Raw genomic sequence first — 14,959 nt, forward strand, 5'->3', positions numbered from 1 at the left:
TAACCTGTCTAATCCACCTTGAGAGAGTGGATTTTGACGCCGCCTGGCCCTTCCTAGGGCCTTCCGGCAAAATAAATAAACAATCAGTCTTTCTTATATGAGCAGTTGCCTGAAGATAAATACCGATTGCTCTAACCACATCCAAAGTGTGCAAAGATTCTTCTTCTGCGGACTGTGGGTCCGGAAAAAAGGATGGTAGGATTACATCTTGATTCAAGTGGAATCCCGAAACTACCTTAGGTAGAAAGGACCTGTTGGGACGCATTACCACCCGGTCCTTATGAATAATTAGATACGGCTCCTTGCTGGAGAGAGCTGCTAGCTCTGATAACTCTTCTAGCCGTGGATATGGCTACCAAGAAGACCAATTTTTTAGTCAGGAGAACTAATGAAGCCAGATGCAAAGGTTCAAATGGTTGCCCCTGCAAAGCCGAAAGAACCAAATTCAGATCCCAAGGGCATACCGGAGGTTTGACTGGCGGTCTCATCCGCATAGCCCCCTGGATAAAAGCCCGTACCAGGGAATGCGATGCAAGTGGCTTTTGAAAAAACACTGACAGGGCCGAAATCTGCACCTTGATAGTGCTTATGGCCAAATTAATTTCTAGGCCTGACTGGAGAAAGGCCAAGATCCTGCTAATGACATACTTTCTAGGATTCCATTTGCTGAGTTCACACCAGGAAACATATGCCCTCCAGATTTTGTAATAAATAAGCCTGGAGGCCGGCTTTCTGGCATTGACCAGAGTAGAAAGGACTGGACCCGAAAGGCCACGGTCTCTGTTGAACCTGGATGCAAACAGATCTACGTCTGGGGTACCCCACCTGTGACATATTTTCCCGAAACACGTTGGAGTGCAGAGCCCACTCTCCTGGGAACAACTGCTGGCGGCTCAGAAAATCTGCCTGCCAATTTTCCACTCCTGGAATGAAGACTGCAGAAAGACACGGAACATGCTTTTCTGCCCAGACAAGAATGCGATTCACCTCTTTCTGGGCCACCAGACTTCTAGTACCGCCCTGGTGATTGATATAAGCCACTGCTGTGGCATTGTCGGACTGAACCCGAACCGGGAGACCTCGTAGTGTGTAAGACCACTTTATGAGAGCCATATAAACTGCCCGGATCTCCAAGACATTTATGGGCAACAGCTTCTCGATCGCAGACCATTTCCCCTGCGAGCACGTCTCCTCCAATACTGCTCCCCAGCCTGTCAGGTTGGCATCTGTTGTGATAATCTTCCATGGAAGAGGAAGAAAAGTTTTGCCCTTCAGCAAATTCTTGGTTTGTAACCACCAGACGAGACTCTTGCGTGTCCCTGGGGATAGACGCATAGGAAGATCCAAGGCTTGGGGCTTCATGTTCCAAGCCGCAAGGATGCATCTTTGCAGAGGCCTTGAGTGGAACTGGGCGAATGGGACGGCCTCGAAGGAGGCGACCATTTTCCCTAACAGTCTCATGCACAACCGAATGGGGGAAGATCTTCTGCCCAGAATTAGGTGCACCAGATCCCCAATGGCCAAGGCCTTTGGCCTTGGAAGAAACACCTTGCCCTGAGCGGTGTCGATGACCATGCCCAGGTATTCCAATCTGGAGGCAGGCTGTAGGGACGACTTTTCTAGGTTTATGATCCAACCTAGGCGTTCCAGGTGTTCTAGCATTCTGGTGACGCTGTGGTTCAGGAACGCTGCTGTTTTCTCCATGAGAAGCAAATCGTCTAGATAAGCCATGACGGCTATACCCTGAGCTCTTAGGTTTGCCAAGAGAGGGTCCAGAATCTTTGTGAAGACTCGAGGGGCCGTGGCAAGCCCGAACGGCAAGGCCACAAATTGAAAATGGCGCCGCTCTACCGCGAACCTTAGAAATTTTTGGTGTGCGGGAAAAATTGGCACATGGAGATATGCATCTTTGATATCTATTGATGCCATAAATTCTCCCCCTTGCAGGGAGGAGACCACAGTGCGAATTGACTGCATTCGGAAGGACCGGATGCGTAAAAACCGGTTCAGATCCCTCAGATCTAGGATAGGTCTGACACTTCCACTTGGCTTCGGAACGGTGAAGAGATTTGAGTAAAATCCTGAACCCTGTTCTTTTGGGTCCACTTCTACTATCACCCCCTGGGATAGTAAGTGATCTAAGGCCAGAAATAGCGGTTTTTGCTTTACTGGATCCCTGGGGATCCTTGACCTTAGGAAACGAGAAGGTGGAATCTCCTGAAACTCTAGCCTGTAGCCCAGAGATAACGAAGAGATACCAGGCTCCTGCAAACTGCAGAAGCCTTCCCCCCACTCGGCCGAGCGGGGGCGCCCCTTCACAAGGAAGCTTTTGGGCTCTGCTTGGCAGGCTTTCGCCCCCAAGTCTTCTTCTTCTGCCCCTGGGCTCGGCCCTGAGCCTTTCCTGTAGAGGAGGGCTGAGAAGGCCGTCGCCACTGCTTAGAGCTTGATGCTCCGGGAGAGAGAGCACGCCTGAATGAAGGACGCTTGCTCCTTTTGACTGGAAGGAGAGTAGATTTACCTCCTGAGATTTTTTGGACGAATTTATCTAATTCTTCTCTAAACAAACGTTCCCCTTTGAACGGGAACCCAATCAAATGTTTCTTGCATGACAGCTCAGCTGCCCAATTCTTTAGCCATAGGGCTCTTCGCATGTGTACCAACATGAGAGACAAACGTGATGCTTGCTGGACAGAATCCAAAATCGCATCAATCATAAAACACAGAATGTGAGGCAATTCTGCATAATTTTCTACTTCCTCACTGGGAAGGAGCCCAAGCATCTGCTTAACCCGTTCCTTGAGGAACTGACACAACCCCACGGCTGCAACTGTAGGTTGCACCACAGTGCCAGTCATGGAAAAGGAGGCTTTTAATAAGGTTTCCAGCTTTTTATCAGTTGGATCTTTAAATACCTGCGCATTATCCAAGGGACAAGTCAGGCTTTTATTCACGTAAGCAACAGCCGCATCGACAGATGGGACCCCCCACTTCTTGGTGAAACTTTCCTCCACAGGATAATGCATAGAAAACCTTTTAGGAGGAGCAAACAGTTTATCGGGATGTCCCCAATCCTCATACAACAATTCATCCATTAAGGGATGAATTGGAAAGGAATAGGCAGTCTGTGGGGCTTTCCTGACTCTCAGGGAAGAAACAGAGGACGTAGCGACTTCTTCAGCAGGCATTCTGAATGTGGTACGCACCAATTCAGTATAATACTGCACCTGGGAGGAGGGGACTCTCTCCTCTTCCTCTGATTCATCCGACTGCTCATGATCCCTATCCCAAGATAGGGATCTCTCCTCTTTTTTAGAAGAATCATCTGAGAGAGGGATTTCAGCAGAGGGAGGGGATCTACCCCTTTTCCTGCTATCTTTCAGGGAAGTAGAAATACAATTCATGATTCTCCCTTCAAAACCCTCCAATGTAGCCCTAAGGGAGTCCTCAGTGACATAAACCGGGGCTGGGACATTAGGAGAGGCTGCAAAACCTGACAGGGGCACTGACTCGTCTTGAGAGGCTGGCTCCAGTCTTGCAGGGGGGGATGGTAACTTACAGGCACTTTTAGAACCCCTGGACCTAGGCGGTGATTTACCAGTGCCCTTGTTACCTCCCCCTGAGACCCTCTTACGAGGAGACATAGTCCTAAGCTACAAAGCAGAGGTACTAGCACAAGTGCAATCACTGTTGTGCTTAAAGTCTCACAATAAATATATATGCTTAAACTGCACAACCTGATGCTGAGTAGGTGTCTAAGGTTTGCCTGGATCCAATCCCCATGGATGCTTACTGCCCACAGCTCCTGTGTCTCCAATTACAGCCCCCTGACGCTCTGGGCTTTTTAAATCTGCCCCCTGGCGCCTGCGCAGTACAGTGCCGTGCACACTGACGTGCATGGCTCACAACCACACTCCCCCCTCCTCCATTAGGCTGGGAGCGCGCCCGGCGCGCGTGCACGAGGACCGCAGGATCCAGGGGGGGAAAAGGAGAACCCCACCATAGCTGCGTGGGACCCCCAGACTACGAAGGACCCCTGTTTACCTTGATGTGGCAGGGACTGTAATGGAGACGTGAGTCAGCTGGAGAACCAGGCTTCACTGAGCATGTGTACTGAAAGGCATGTAAGTATGCATCAGGCTGCTCTTACTCCCTCTAGTGGTGGAAACCAGGTAAGACATACAACTACTCACAATGAAGACATCCATCATATAATTGTATATATACATAGGATTAACTTCCCTTACCTGTCCTCGCCGCAGGAATTGCTGACCAGACAAATTCCAGCCTTCACCCATCACGGCGGGTATTGTTAGCCAACCTTCAGGTTTATCTGGGGCTCTTTCTCGGAAGAGCCTCCTTACCTGGACCATGTAAAAAGCTCTGCCAGAAACTTTCGTGCGCTGTATAAACAGTACACCAAGTCTGGTTTTCCCAGAGCCCAGTCTTCCAATGGAGAGGACTTACAGGCCAAACCTCGCTTCTTCGGCTGACGAGGCCCGGGTACCATACCATCTTGGGAGTCAAATATCGGCCCGAGGTATGAATCTGGTTTTGTTGTAGCCCTTAGGCCCTCGCAGGGACCTGCATAGAGCTAATGTTTTACGTGACCAAACACCATAGACACTGGTGAAAACTGAGGTGCCTCCCATATGGGAGGGGTTATATAGGGGAGGAATGCTCCTTAATTGGGGTCAAGCAGTATCCAATCACCAGAGGTGCCTATATAACCCACTATGTAATGAAGCTCCTGTGTCCCGTGATGTATGATCAAGAAATATGATTTATAATCAATGAGAGATAATCAAGCATAAATGAATGGTACCTCCCCCCCAGCGCTCAGGAATTAACAATGATGTTAGATCAACCAAACAACATAAGCAGCCATTATAAAAATAAACAGATAAGCTCAAAGGTATGCTACAGTGAAACTATAACATTAGCAGCGCTAAGAAATCAAAGCAAAAAGCTGTAGAAATTGTATCCAGATTTTGACACATATATCATAAGTCCATCAGAAAAAGTTCATATGAGGTTAGAATCCAGCTGTATCCCATCACCATACTGCATGTGAGAACTCCCCTAAGGTAATGAACTTACCAGATAGATAAAGGTAATTAGGCTTGTGAAATTAGGCAACTTCTTTTAGCAGGCACTGCGTCTCTCCATCTAGGTATTGCCCGTGACAAGCAAGAGAAATGTACACAACGTAATCCTATAAAAATGTATCTGGTGATAAAAATATTGAGTATTTTTAATACATATTCGAGGTAATAGTAGAACATAATGTGTATGATATAAATAACTATCCAATATAATAGTAGGGTAGATAAAGAGTGTAATGCGGTTAGCAAGGTATGTAGAGATGTTTTATCTCTGCCTGCTTTGTTGAGCCATGTGTCTCCCTTTGTGATTTAAACTCACCATACATTAAATGATCGGTCAGAAGCGATTATGATGGCACCGATCATTATGTATGTATGGTGATTGCTGGACATGCATATAAGAATATGGTAGTGGTGGCAGGTGGATTTATCTAATGCCGCGTACACACGTAGCAGACTATCCGGTGGACTTCCCGCCGGACTGTCCGCCGGACTTTCCGAACGGGCTACTTGCCCACACACGGCACTTTTTCAGTGGACTAATATGGCATACTAAGTCCGCCGGACTTTTGAAATGAACGGACTCGCCCACACATGTGGAGGAAAGTCCGCTCATTTTGATCGTGTCTCCAGGTAGGCGGGGCCTGCGAAGGAGACGTCGCTGGCCCCGCCACCTGGTATGGACTTAAAGGGGAACCCCAACGCCGAAAAAAATCGGCGTGGGGGTCCCCCCCAGGTCCACATCAGACCCTTGTCCGAGCAACGCTACCCGGCCGGCCAGGAAAGGGGGGGACGAGTGAGCGCCCCCCCCCCCGAGCCGTACCAGGCTGCGTGCCCTCAACATGGGGGGGTGCCTTGGGGAAGGGGGGGCCGCGCGGCACCCCAAAGCACCTTGTCCCCATGTTGATGAGGACAAGGGCCTCTTCCCGACAACCCTGGCCGTTAGTTGTCAGGGTCTGCGGGCGGGGGGCTTATCGGAATCCGGGAGCCCCCTTTAATAAGGGGGCCCCCGGAAACCGGCCCCCCACCCTATGTGAATGAGTATGGGGTACAATGTACCCCTACCCATTCACCTGTAAAATAAAGTAAAAAAAAAAAACACACAAGGGTTAAAATAGTTTATTGCACAGCTCCGGGGGTCTTCCGTCTTCGGGGGTCTTCTCGCCGGACTCCTCCGCTATCTTCTTCTAGCTCTTTTGCTAGCGGAGGAGCCCGGCTTTCTTCCTCGCCGCCGCCCTCTTCTTCCGACTTAGGGGGTCTTGTCCCCCTCTTCGGTTCTTCTGCCTTCTGTTCTTCTCTTCAGATGTTGCCTCGTCGAGTCCTCCGCTCACAATGGCACCGACGCGACACGCGGCGACTTATATAGGGACATCACCGGATGATGTCCCCGCCCATTATGGTGTCACAGTCCCAGAGGATGCAGAGGAGGCATAAGGATGGTGTTTGATCACATTATTGGACTGCTATATTGTGGCATTGAGAGAATACACAAGTTCTCTGGAGGTGATTTGGCAGACTCTGTGGATTTGGCCAGACGGAAAGAGCATGTGCAGGGTTAATACCTGGTGCTCACAGTGTATTTAAGGATAGGCGCTGTGCTGTGTGGCCACACCCTCTGACGAAGTGAAGACGAAACGCATCAGAGAGTGACCTCGCAGCATCCTACGCTGTCTGATCATCTGTCTGCTCGACCCGGGAACACCGCTCTATGAGAGATCAGCTGAGTGGTGAGAGTTTGACATGCGATAGTGACAGGAGTTATTGAATCAATACATGCTTGTTTGGAATTTTAAGTTTTTAAGTGCGCATTGGTAAAGGGGGTATTTTTATCACCAAATGCATTTTTATTGGATTACGCTTGTGTACATTTCTCTTGCTCGTCACGGGCAATACCTAGATGGAGAGACGCAGTGGCTGCTGAAAACAATTGTTTAAACACAAGCCTAGTAACCTTGATCTATCTGGTAAGTTAATTACCTTAGGGGAGTTATAGTATATAATAGTATATAGTATATAGTTATAGTTAGGGGATATAGCTGGATTACAACCCCATTCTGATGGACTTATGACATATGTATCAAAATCTGGAAACAATTTCTATAGCTTTTTGCTTTGATTTCTTAGCGCTGCTAGTGTTATAGTTTCACTGTAGAATACTTTTGAGATTAACAAAATATGATTATTTTAAAGGGGTGTGATTATTTTCTATACCCACTGTACATTACTGGCACCTTTATAAATCACTGTGGAGCCAGAGAGTGGCACCTTGGACTCATATCACAATGGTTACATCCTTGGTTCTTGTACTAAATGGATGGGGATCATGGAAGGGTCTAGAACAAGTTCACAGTACAGGAATTTCAGATTGGTGGAGATACTCAACAAAAAAAATCATTATTATCAGATCCCCTTCTCTCATCAACCCAACATTCCGAGGAGAGGCCCCCTTGGTAGCACTATACCTCTTTTTTTCCTTAACCCAAATGTGCAGTTAGGATGATGATCTTACCAGTGTAGATGCTGGCACTGGAAGCTGGGATGCCAAACTGTGACTCGATGAACTTGGGAATGAAGGTAATAAAAGCGGTGACAATGGCACTCTCAGCTGTGTATGACAAACTCACAAAAAGGAATGTCATGTTGCTTAAAATTCTTACTGCTGCTCTTGGAAGGTCTAAAAATGACAAGAGATGAATTTTATAAACAATGAAGGGAGAAATAAACAATACATGTAGGATCCTTGAAATGAAAGGCGTGCAATGGAGTTTCTGCTAGTGAAGCTTTTTTGTTGTTTCTGTTCAGGATAAGTAAACCACAAATAAAATATATATCTAAACAGGAAAGCATTGGAAGCATGTGTATACCGCAGTGTTAAATATTCAGCTTGAATTACACCAGATGCAAAGATTGATCTACCTGTAAAGAGCATCATGTGTGTTAGTACTCTTCAAAGTTGACCTGTAGTGTTGGAAAAACGTATATGCAGCAAAGGAGGTAGGTAGGCATTGGCTTTTGTGTTCATTTGAAAGTTTCACTGTATTTCAGAAAAGTGATATACAACTAATAAAGGTGATATACAACTAATAATGGTGATATACAAGTAATAAAGGTAATATACAAGTAATAAAGGTGATATATAACTAATAAAGGTGATATATAACTAATAAAGGTGATATACAACTAATAATGGTGATATACAAGTAATAATGGTGATGTACAACTAATAAAGTTGATATACAACTAATAATGGTGATATACAAGTAATAAAGGTGATATACAACTAATAAAGGTGATATACAACTAATAAAGGTGATATACAACTAATAATGGTGATATACAAGTAATAAAGGTGATATACAACTAATAAAGGTGATATACAACTAATAAAGGTGATATACAACTAATAAAAGTGATGTACAACTAATAAAAGTGATGTACAACTAATAAAGGTGATATACAACTAATAAAGGTGATGTACAACTAATAGCTCCACAGCAATTAGCAATTTCACCTGTAAAATCTGAGCCCAATCCCCTGAATAAACTTCACCAATTTCCCACATTCCACTATAAAGAGGTTACATTGTGGAAAAATTTGGAATTATTTAAAAGTTCTGAATGTTAGCTGGGTCTCATGTCTAATTCCCCCACAATGTATCTTTGTTGGGTTTCCACCATAATCACAGCACACAGTGCCTTGAAAAAGTATTCATACCCCTTGAAATTGTACACATTTTGTCATGTTACAACCAAAAACGTAAATGTATTTTATTGGGATTTTATGTGATAGACCAACATATTTGTGAAGTGGAAGGAAAATGATAAATGCTTTTCAACATTTTTTTTACAAATAAATATCTGAAAAGTGTGGTGTGCATTTGTATTCAGCCCCCTTTACTCTGATACCCCTAACTAAAATCTAGTGGAACCAATTGTCTTCTGAAGTCACCTAATTAGTAAATAGAGTCCTGTGTGTAATTTAAGTATAAATACAGCTGTTCTATGAAGCCCTCAGAGGTTTGTTAGAGAACTTTAGTGAACAAACAGCATCATGAAGGCCAAGAAACACACCAGATAGGTCAGAGATAAAGTTGTGGAGACGTCTAACCACTTCAATACAGCCCCCCCCCCCCCCACAGTCATACAACACTGTACCCAAACAAAATTTTTATAATTTTCTTCCCACAAATAGAGCTTTCTTTTGGTGGTATTTGATCACCACTGGGGATTTTATTTTTTGCTAAACAAACTAAAAAATCACCAACATTTTTGAAAAAAATAAAAGTTTTTCTTTGTTACTGTAATAAAATTGTGTTTTATACTTCACTAGTGGGCACTTATGAGCTGACACTGATAAGGTGGCACTGATGGGCAATGATGAGGGGCACTAATATGTAGAATTGATGGGTATTTTTAGGCAGCACTGATATGCAGCGCTGATGGGCACTGATAGGTGGCACTGATGGGCACTGATAGGTGGCACTGATGGGCATTAATAAATGGCACTGATAGGCAAAACTGATGATGAGATACTGATTGGCATTTACATGGGCACTGATTGGCATCTGACAAGGGCACTGACAGGCGTTACTAATGGGCACTAATTGGCACTTTGATGGGCACTTACTGGCACTGTGGTGGGCACTGAATGACAGCTGTGGTGGCACCTCTGATGGGACTGAGCTGATAATCAATGCGCTGATTATCAGCTCAGACTCCCCCTCTGACAGGAGAGCCAAGATCGGCTTTCCTGTTAGCGTGAACCAAGAAAAGCCGTTTACTGCCACTTCCTGATTGCATGCTGTGATCAGCTGTGATTGGCCACAGCTGATCACATGGTAAAGAGCCTACATCAGAGGCTCTTTACCTAGATCTGAATTGCGGTGTGTCAGAGTGACACATAGCACCTTTGATTGCCACACTGCACACCACCTCGGGCACGCGATTGTGGCTTTTCCTGCTGGACGTCATACAACGCCCAGTCAGGATAAGGCAACCACAGCCCGGCTGTCATTCTGCTATAGGCCGCGTGGGAAATGGCTACCAATTCCATCCTTCCTGCCCAAGCCAATTTGTTGCTTTCAGTGCTGTCACTATTTAAATAAAAATTGCGCGGTCATGCTACACTGTACCCAAACAAAATGTTTATCATTTTGTTCCCACAAACAGAGCTCTCTTTTGGTGGTATTTGGTCACCTCTGCGTTTTTTTGTTTTTTTTTGCTAAACAAATAAAAAAAGACCAAACATTTTGAGAAAAAAAAAAAACGTTTTTCTTTGTTTGTTATATAATTTTGTAAATAAGTATGTTTTCTCCTTCACTGATGGGTGCTGATGAGGCTGCACTGATGGGCACTGATAAGGTGGCACTTATGAGGTGGCGCGGATGAGGTGGCACTGATGGGCACTGATGATGGGCACTGATAGGTGGCACTGATAAGGTGGCACTGATGATGGCCAATGATAGGCAGCACTTTTCGGCACTGATAGGTGGCACTGATGGGCATTGATAGGCAGCACTGATGGGCACTCATAGGTGGCACTGGTAGGTGCCTGTAATGGGCACTGAAAGGCTGCACTGATGGGCACTTATGGGTGGCACTGATGGACACAGAGATGGCACTGATAGGCATCACTGATGGCACTGGCAGGTATTGCTGATGGGCACTGATTGGCATCTGTCTGGGAACTGACTGTCATCCCTGGTCCAGGGTGGGATACCTGGTGGCCATCCATTGTGGGCATTCCTGATGGTCATGGTGGCATCCCTGGTGGTCCAGTGTGCTCATCCTTGGGGTGGCTGCACTGATAATCATTCAGCGCAGTTCCCCCCTGCCAGAAGAGCCGCCGATCGGCTCTCCTTTACTCACGTCTGTCAGACGTGAGTGGGGAAAAGCCAATACGTGGCTTTTCCTGTTTACACTGTGATCAGCTGTGATAGGACATGGCTGATCACGTGGTAAAGAGCCTCCGTCAGAGGCTCTTAACCGAGATTGGTGTTGTGGTGTGTCAGACTGACATGTCGCACCACCGATCGCCGTGCTGCTCACCGGCTATTGTCTTGAAAGACATCATATGATGTCCAGTCAGGATAACTGAACCACCGCCCAGCTGTCATTCTGCTATAGGCCAGGCGGGAAGTGGTTAAAGCAGTGTTAGGTTATAAAAAAATATCCCAAGCTTTGAACATCTCATAGAGCACTGTTCAATCCATCATCTGAAAATGGAAAGATTATGGCACAACTGCAAACCTACAAAGACATGGCTGTCCACCTAAACTGACCAGCCAGGCAAAGAAAGCAATAATCAGAGAAGCAGCCAAGAAGCCCATGGTAACTCTGGAGGAACTGCAGGGATCCACATCTCAGGTGGGAGAATATGTCCACAGGACAACTATTAGTGGTGCACGCCACAGATATCGCCTTTATGGAAGAGTGGCAAGAAGAAAGTCATTGTTAAACAAAAGCCATTAGAAGTTCTGTTTGCAAAAAGCCATGTGGGGACACAGCAAACATGTTGAAGAAGGAGCTCTGGTCAGATGAGACCAAAATGTTACTTTTTGGCCTGAAAGAAAAGTGCTTTGTGTAGCAGAAAGCTAACACTGCACATCACTCTGAACACACCATCCCCACCGTGAAACATGGTGGTGGCAGTATCATTGTGGGGATGCTTTTCTTCAGCAGGGACAGGGTTCTGAGTAGATGGGAAGATGGATGGAGCCAAATACAGCACAATCTTAGAAGAAAGCCTATTATGCCGCGTAAATACGAGCGGAATGTCTGACAGAAAAAGTCAGACGGAAGCTTTTCATTGTATATTTCGATCGTGTGTATGCCTCATCTGACTTTTTTCTATGAATATTATGACAGACCTAGAAATAGAACATGTTTTATATATTTCCGATGGAACCAATTCCTATCGGGAAAACCGCTCGTATGTATGCTGTTCCGGCGGACCAAAAACGACGCATGCTCTGAAGCAAGTACGAGACGGAGGCTATTGGCTACTGAAAACTTCCTTTTTCTAGTCCTGTCATATGTGTTGTACGTCACCACGTTCTTAACGATCGGACTTTGGTGTGATCATGTGTACGCAAGACAGTATCAGAGGAACTCCATTGGAAAAACCTTCAGAGTTTATTCCGACGTGAAAACCGGTCGTGTGTACATGGCATTAGAGTCTGAAAAAGAATTGAGACTGGGGCTGAGGTTCACCTTCCAGCAGGACAACAACACTAAACATACAGCCAGAGCTACAATGGAAGGGTTTAGCTTAACCTCCCTGGCGGTATGATTCAGTCTGGAATAAGGTGCTGAAAGCGGTACAATTATTTTGCATGGAAATCTGGCTTTTATTTTGTAGTCCTGTAATTCTTAGGAATAACGCTCTGAAATCTCTTCAAACCAGAGTCTAGCAGACATCCCGGGTATGATAAAGTTTATAATATAATAAAGAATAATAAAAATTATTCAATAATGTAATCAAATCCAAAAAAAACTGAAAAAGGGACATGTTTTGGTTGCTATGGACAATCTCCAAATTCCAGGCAGAAAAAACAGTATTTATAATATAAAAGTGCATGCAGGGCACTGCACAGACCACTAGGGACAAAGGGGGGTGTATTTTTTAATACAGCACTGTAATCTGTAAGATTACAGTACTGTGTGTGTTTTGTGTGTTTTTACTTTTTTGAATTTGCCGCCGTTCTCCGCTCCCGTGCGTCGTAACGTCGCAGGGAACGGAGCTCGGCGGCATTCGGCACTGTGAATCGAGCGGAGGACAGCTCGATCACACAGCGCGGAGGACATCGCTGGATCCAGGGGACAAGGTAAGTAACTCTCCCTGTGTCCTCCCCTGCATCGAGCGATCCGATCCCGAGTCTGGCTCGGGGTTACCGCTCCTGTAATTAAAATCCCAACCCGAGCCAGACTCGGGATTACCACTAGGAAGGTTAAAGCACATAAAATTGTAGAGACATCTCCAAAAAGACTTGTAGATGTAATTGCAGTGAAAGGTGGTTCTACAAAGTATTGACTCAGGGGGATTGGATACAAATGCACGCCACACTTTTCAGATAGTTATTTGTAAAATATTTTGAAAACCATTCATCATTTTTCTTCCACTTCACAATTATGTGCCATTTTGTGCAGGTCTATCACATAAAATCCCAATAAAATACATTTAAGTTTTTGGTTGTAACATGACAAAATGTGGAAAATTTCAAGGGGTATGAATACTTTTTCAATGCACGGTGCATGTGATAATACCAAACAATAAAACATTTTTCACCAATGGAAGAACCAATTATAATGTTTACCCCATTGTCTACCTCTTTGTCAGTCACCATTCTCTGACTTCTAAGTATCTCTGCACTACTTAAAGTAGATTTACAGCCAGAATGTTTCTTTCCAGTTTTGGATAGAATGGGAAGACCCTTTGTCACTGTTTTTATTGGTGTCTATGTTCCATTGACCACTTTGACATCCTTAAAATCCTAATATATTATTATTTGACCTTTACTGTAATTATCGTATTTATGTATTTGTTTTGGGCTATAAAGAAAGGGTATGTATGTTGGTCAGTAACTATTAGGAGTACAACCTAATACAGCAGATTGTCTGCAAAGCTGCAGCTATGACTCAGTCTTTACCTCTAAAATTCTTGCCAAATCCAATAGATGGGCCAACACCAGTGTCCATTTTTACTTTGTTGCTGGATTTCTCCTTCATCACATCATCATCACTGGACACGTCATATGAATTACTTTTCTTTTTCTTTTTTTTCTTCTTCTGTCGGGGTGGAAGTTTTTTGGGGAAGGAAAACATTGGGAAGATAACCAGTAGCATTGCCATTGCACACAACAGGAATCCACTCCACCTGCAAGAAGGAAGGAGGTGGGAGATAATATGTGCCAATGAAACGATATGAGAATCAGCATGCAACGCTAATATGGGTCAGATGACCTAACATCTAAAGAATGTCACATCTATTGTATGTCAGACTGCATATGTTTCCATAAGCATACAATGATTTTGATTTACTAAAGGTAAATAGGCTGTATACTCTGCAAGTGCAATTACTTCAAAGTTTAGTAAATGAGGGAAAGCTCTGCTGACTTTCATCATCCAAAGAAGAATGGCTGAAAATCCCCCAATCCAAGTGGTGTAAAGCCTGTTGCGTCATACCCAAAAAAAACTTGAGGCTGTAATTGCTACCAAAGGTGCTTCCACAAAGTACTGGTAAAGGGTCTGAATACTTAACCCCTTGGTGCCGGCCGCACGCAAATACGCGACCTCTCTGCGCCTAGTCCTTAGCGCCGAGGAGCAGCATATTTGCGTGAATTGCTGCCAATACACCAGTGCTGTGCTCTCTCAGCAGTTACCATTGCCTAACCAAAGCTCCCGATCAGTTTTACAATCAGGGTGGCCACGTGATCTTAAGCCCCGCCTCCTGGCATCATAAACCTGGGAGCCGCCGGCGCTAAGAGGTTAAGTACATGCGATATTTTCGTTTTTTCTTTAATGCAATAACAGACATTTCTAAAAGTCTGTTTTCACTTTGTCATTATGGGGTACTAAGTGTAGATTAATGAGAAAAAAAATGAATTTAAACAACTGCAGTATCAGGCTGCAACAATATTATTATTATACATGTGTAATATAACAAAATTGGAAAATGCAAAGGGGGTCTGAATCCTTTATGAATGCACTGTATATTTATTATGTGCATACAACACACATTACTCTTCTTTTGTAATTCAATGTCTTAATGCCTTTTTTGCTTTGTTAAGGATCAAGTTTTGCTCAGTTTAAGCCATTATAATAGGGATGGGTGCTTTTATCTAGTGAAGGATAGCTAGA

The 14,959-nt window shown here is 44.7% G+C and overlaps 1 protein-coding gene across 2 annotated transcripts in view; it reads right to left on the reverse strand.

Moving 5' to 3' along the window:
* The window catches only part of SLCO5A1 (solute carrier organic anion transporter family member 5A1), a 153,696-nt gene that overhangs the window by 56,794 nt on the left and 81,943 nt on the right, over positions 1–14,959 (reverse strand). For both annotated transcript variants that reach the window (XM_077492846.1, XM_077492847.1), the window contains exons 4-5: positions 13,750–13,976; positions 7,612–7,776 (exon numbers count right to left, since the gene is read on the reverse strand). In XM_077492846.1, the coding sequence (XP_077348972.1) occupies positions 7,612–7,776; positions 13,750–13,976 (392 nt within the window). The remainder of the gene's footprint in view (positions 1–7,611; positions 7,777–13,749; positions 13,977–14,959) is intronic.

Source organism: Lithobates pipiens, unplaced genomic scaffold, assembly GCF_037356315.1.
Source record: "Lithobates pipiens isolate NorthernLeopardFrog02 unplaced genomic scaffold, aLitPip1_a1.2 Scaffold_19, whole genome shotgun sequence".
NCBI classification, from domain to species: Eukaryota; Metazoa; Chordata; class Amphibia; order Anura; family Ranidae; genus Lithobates; species Lithobates pipiens.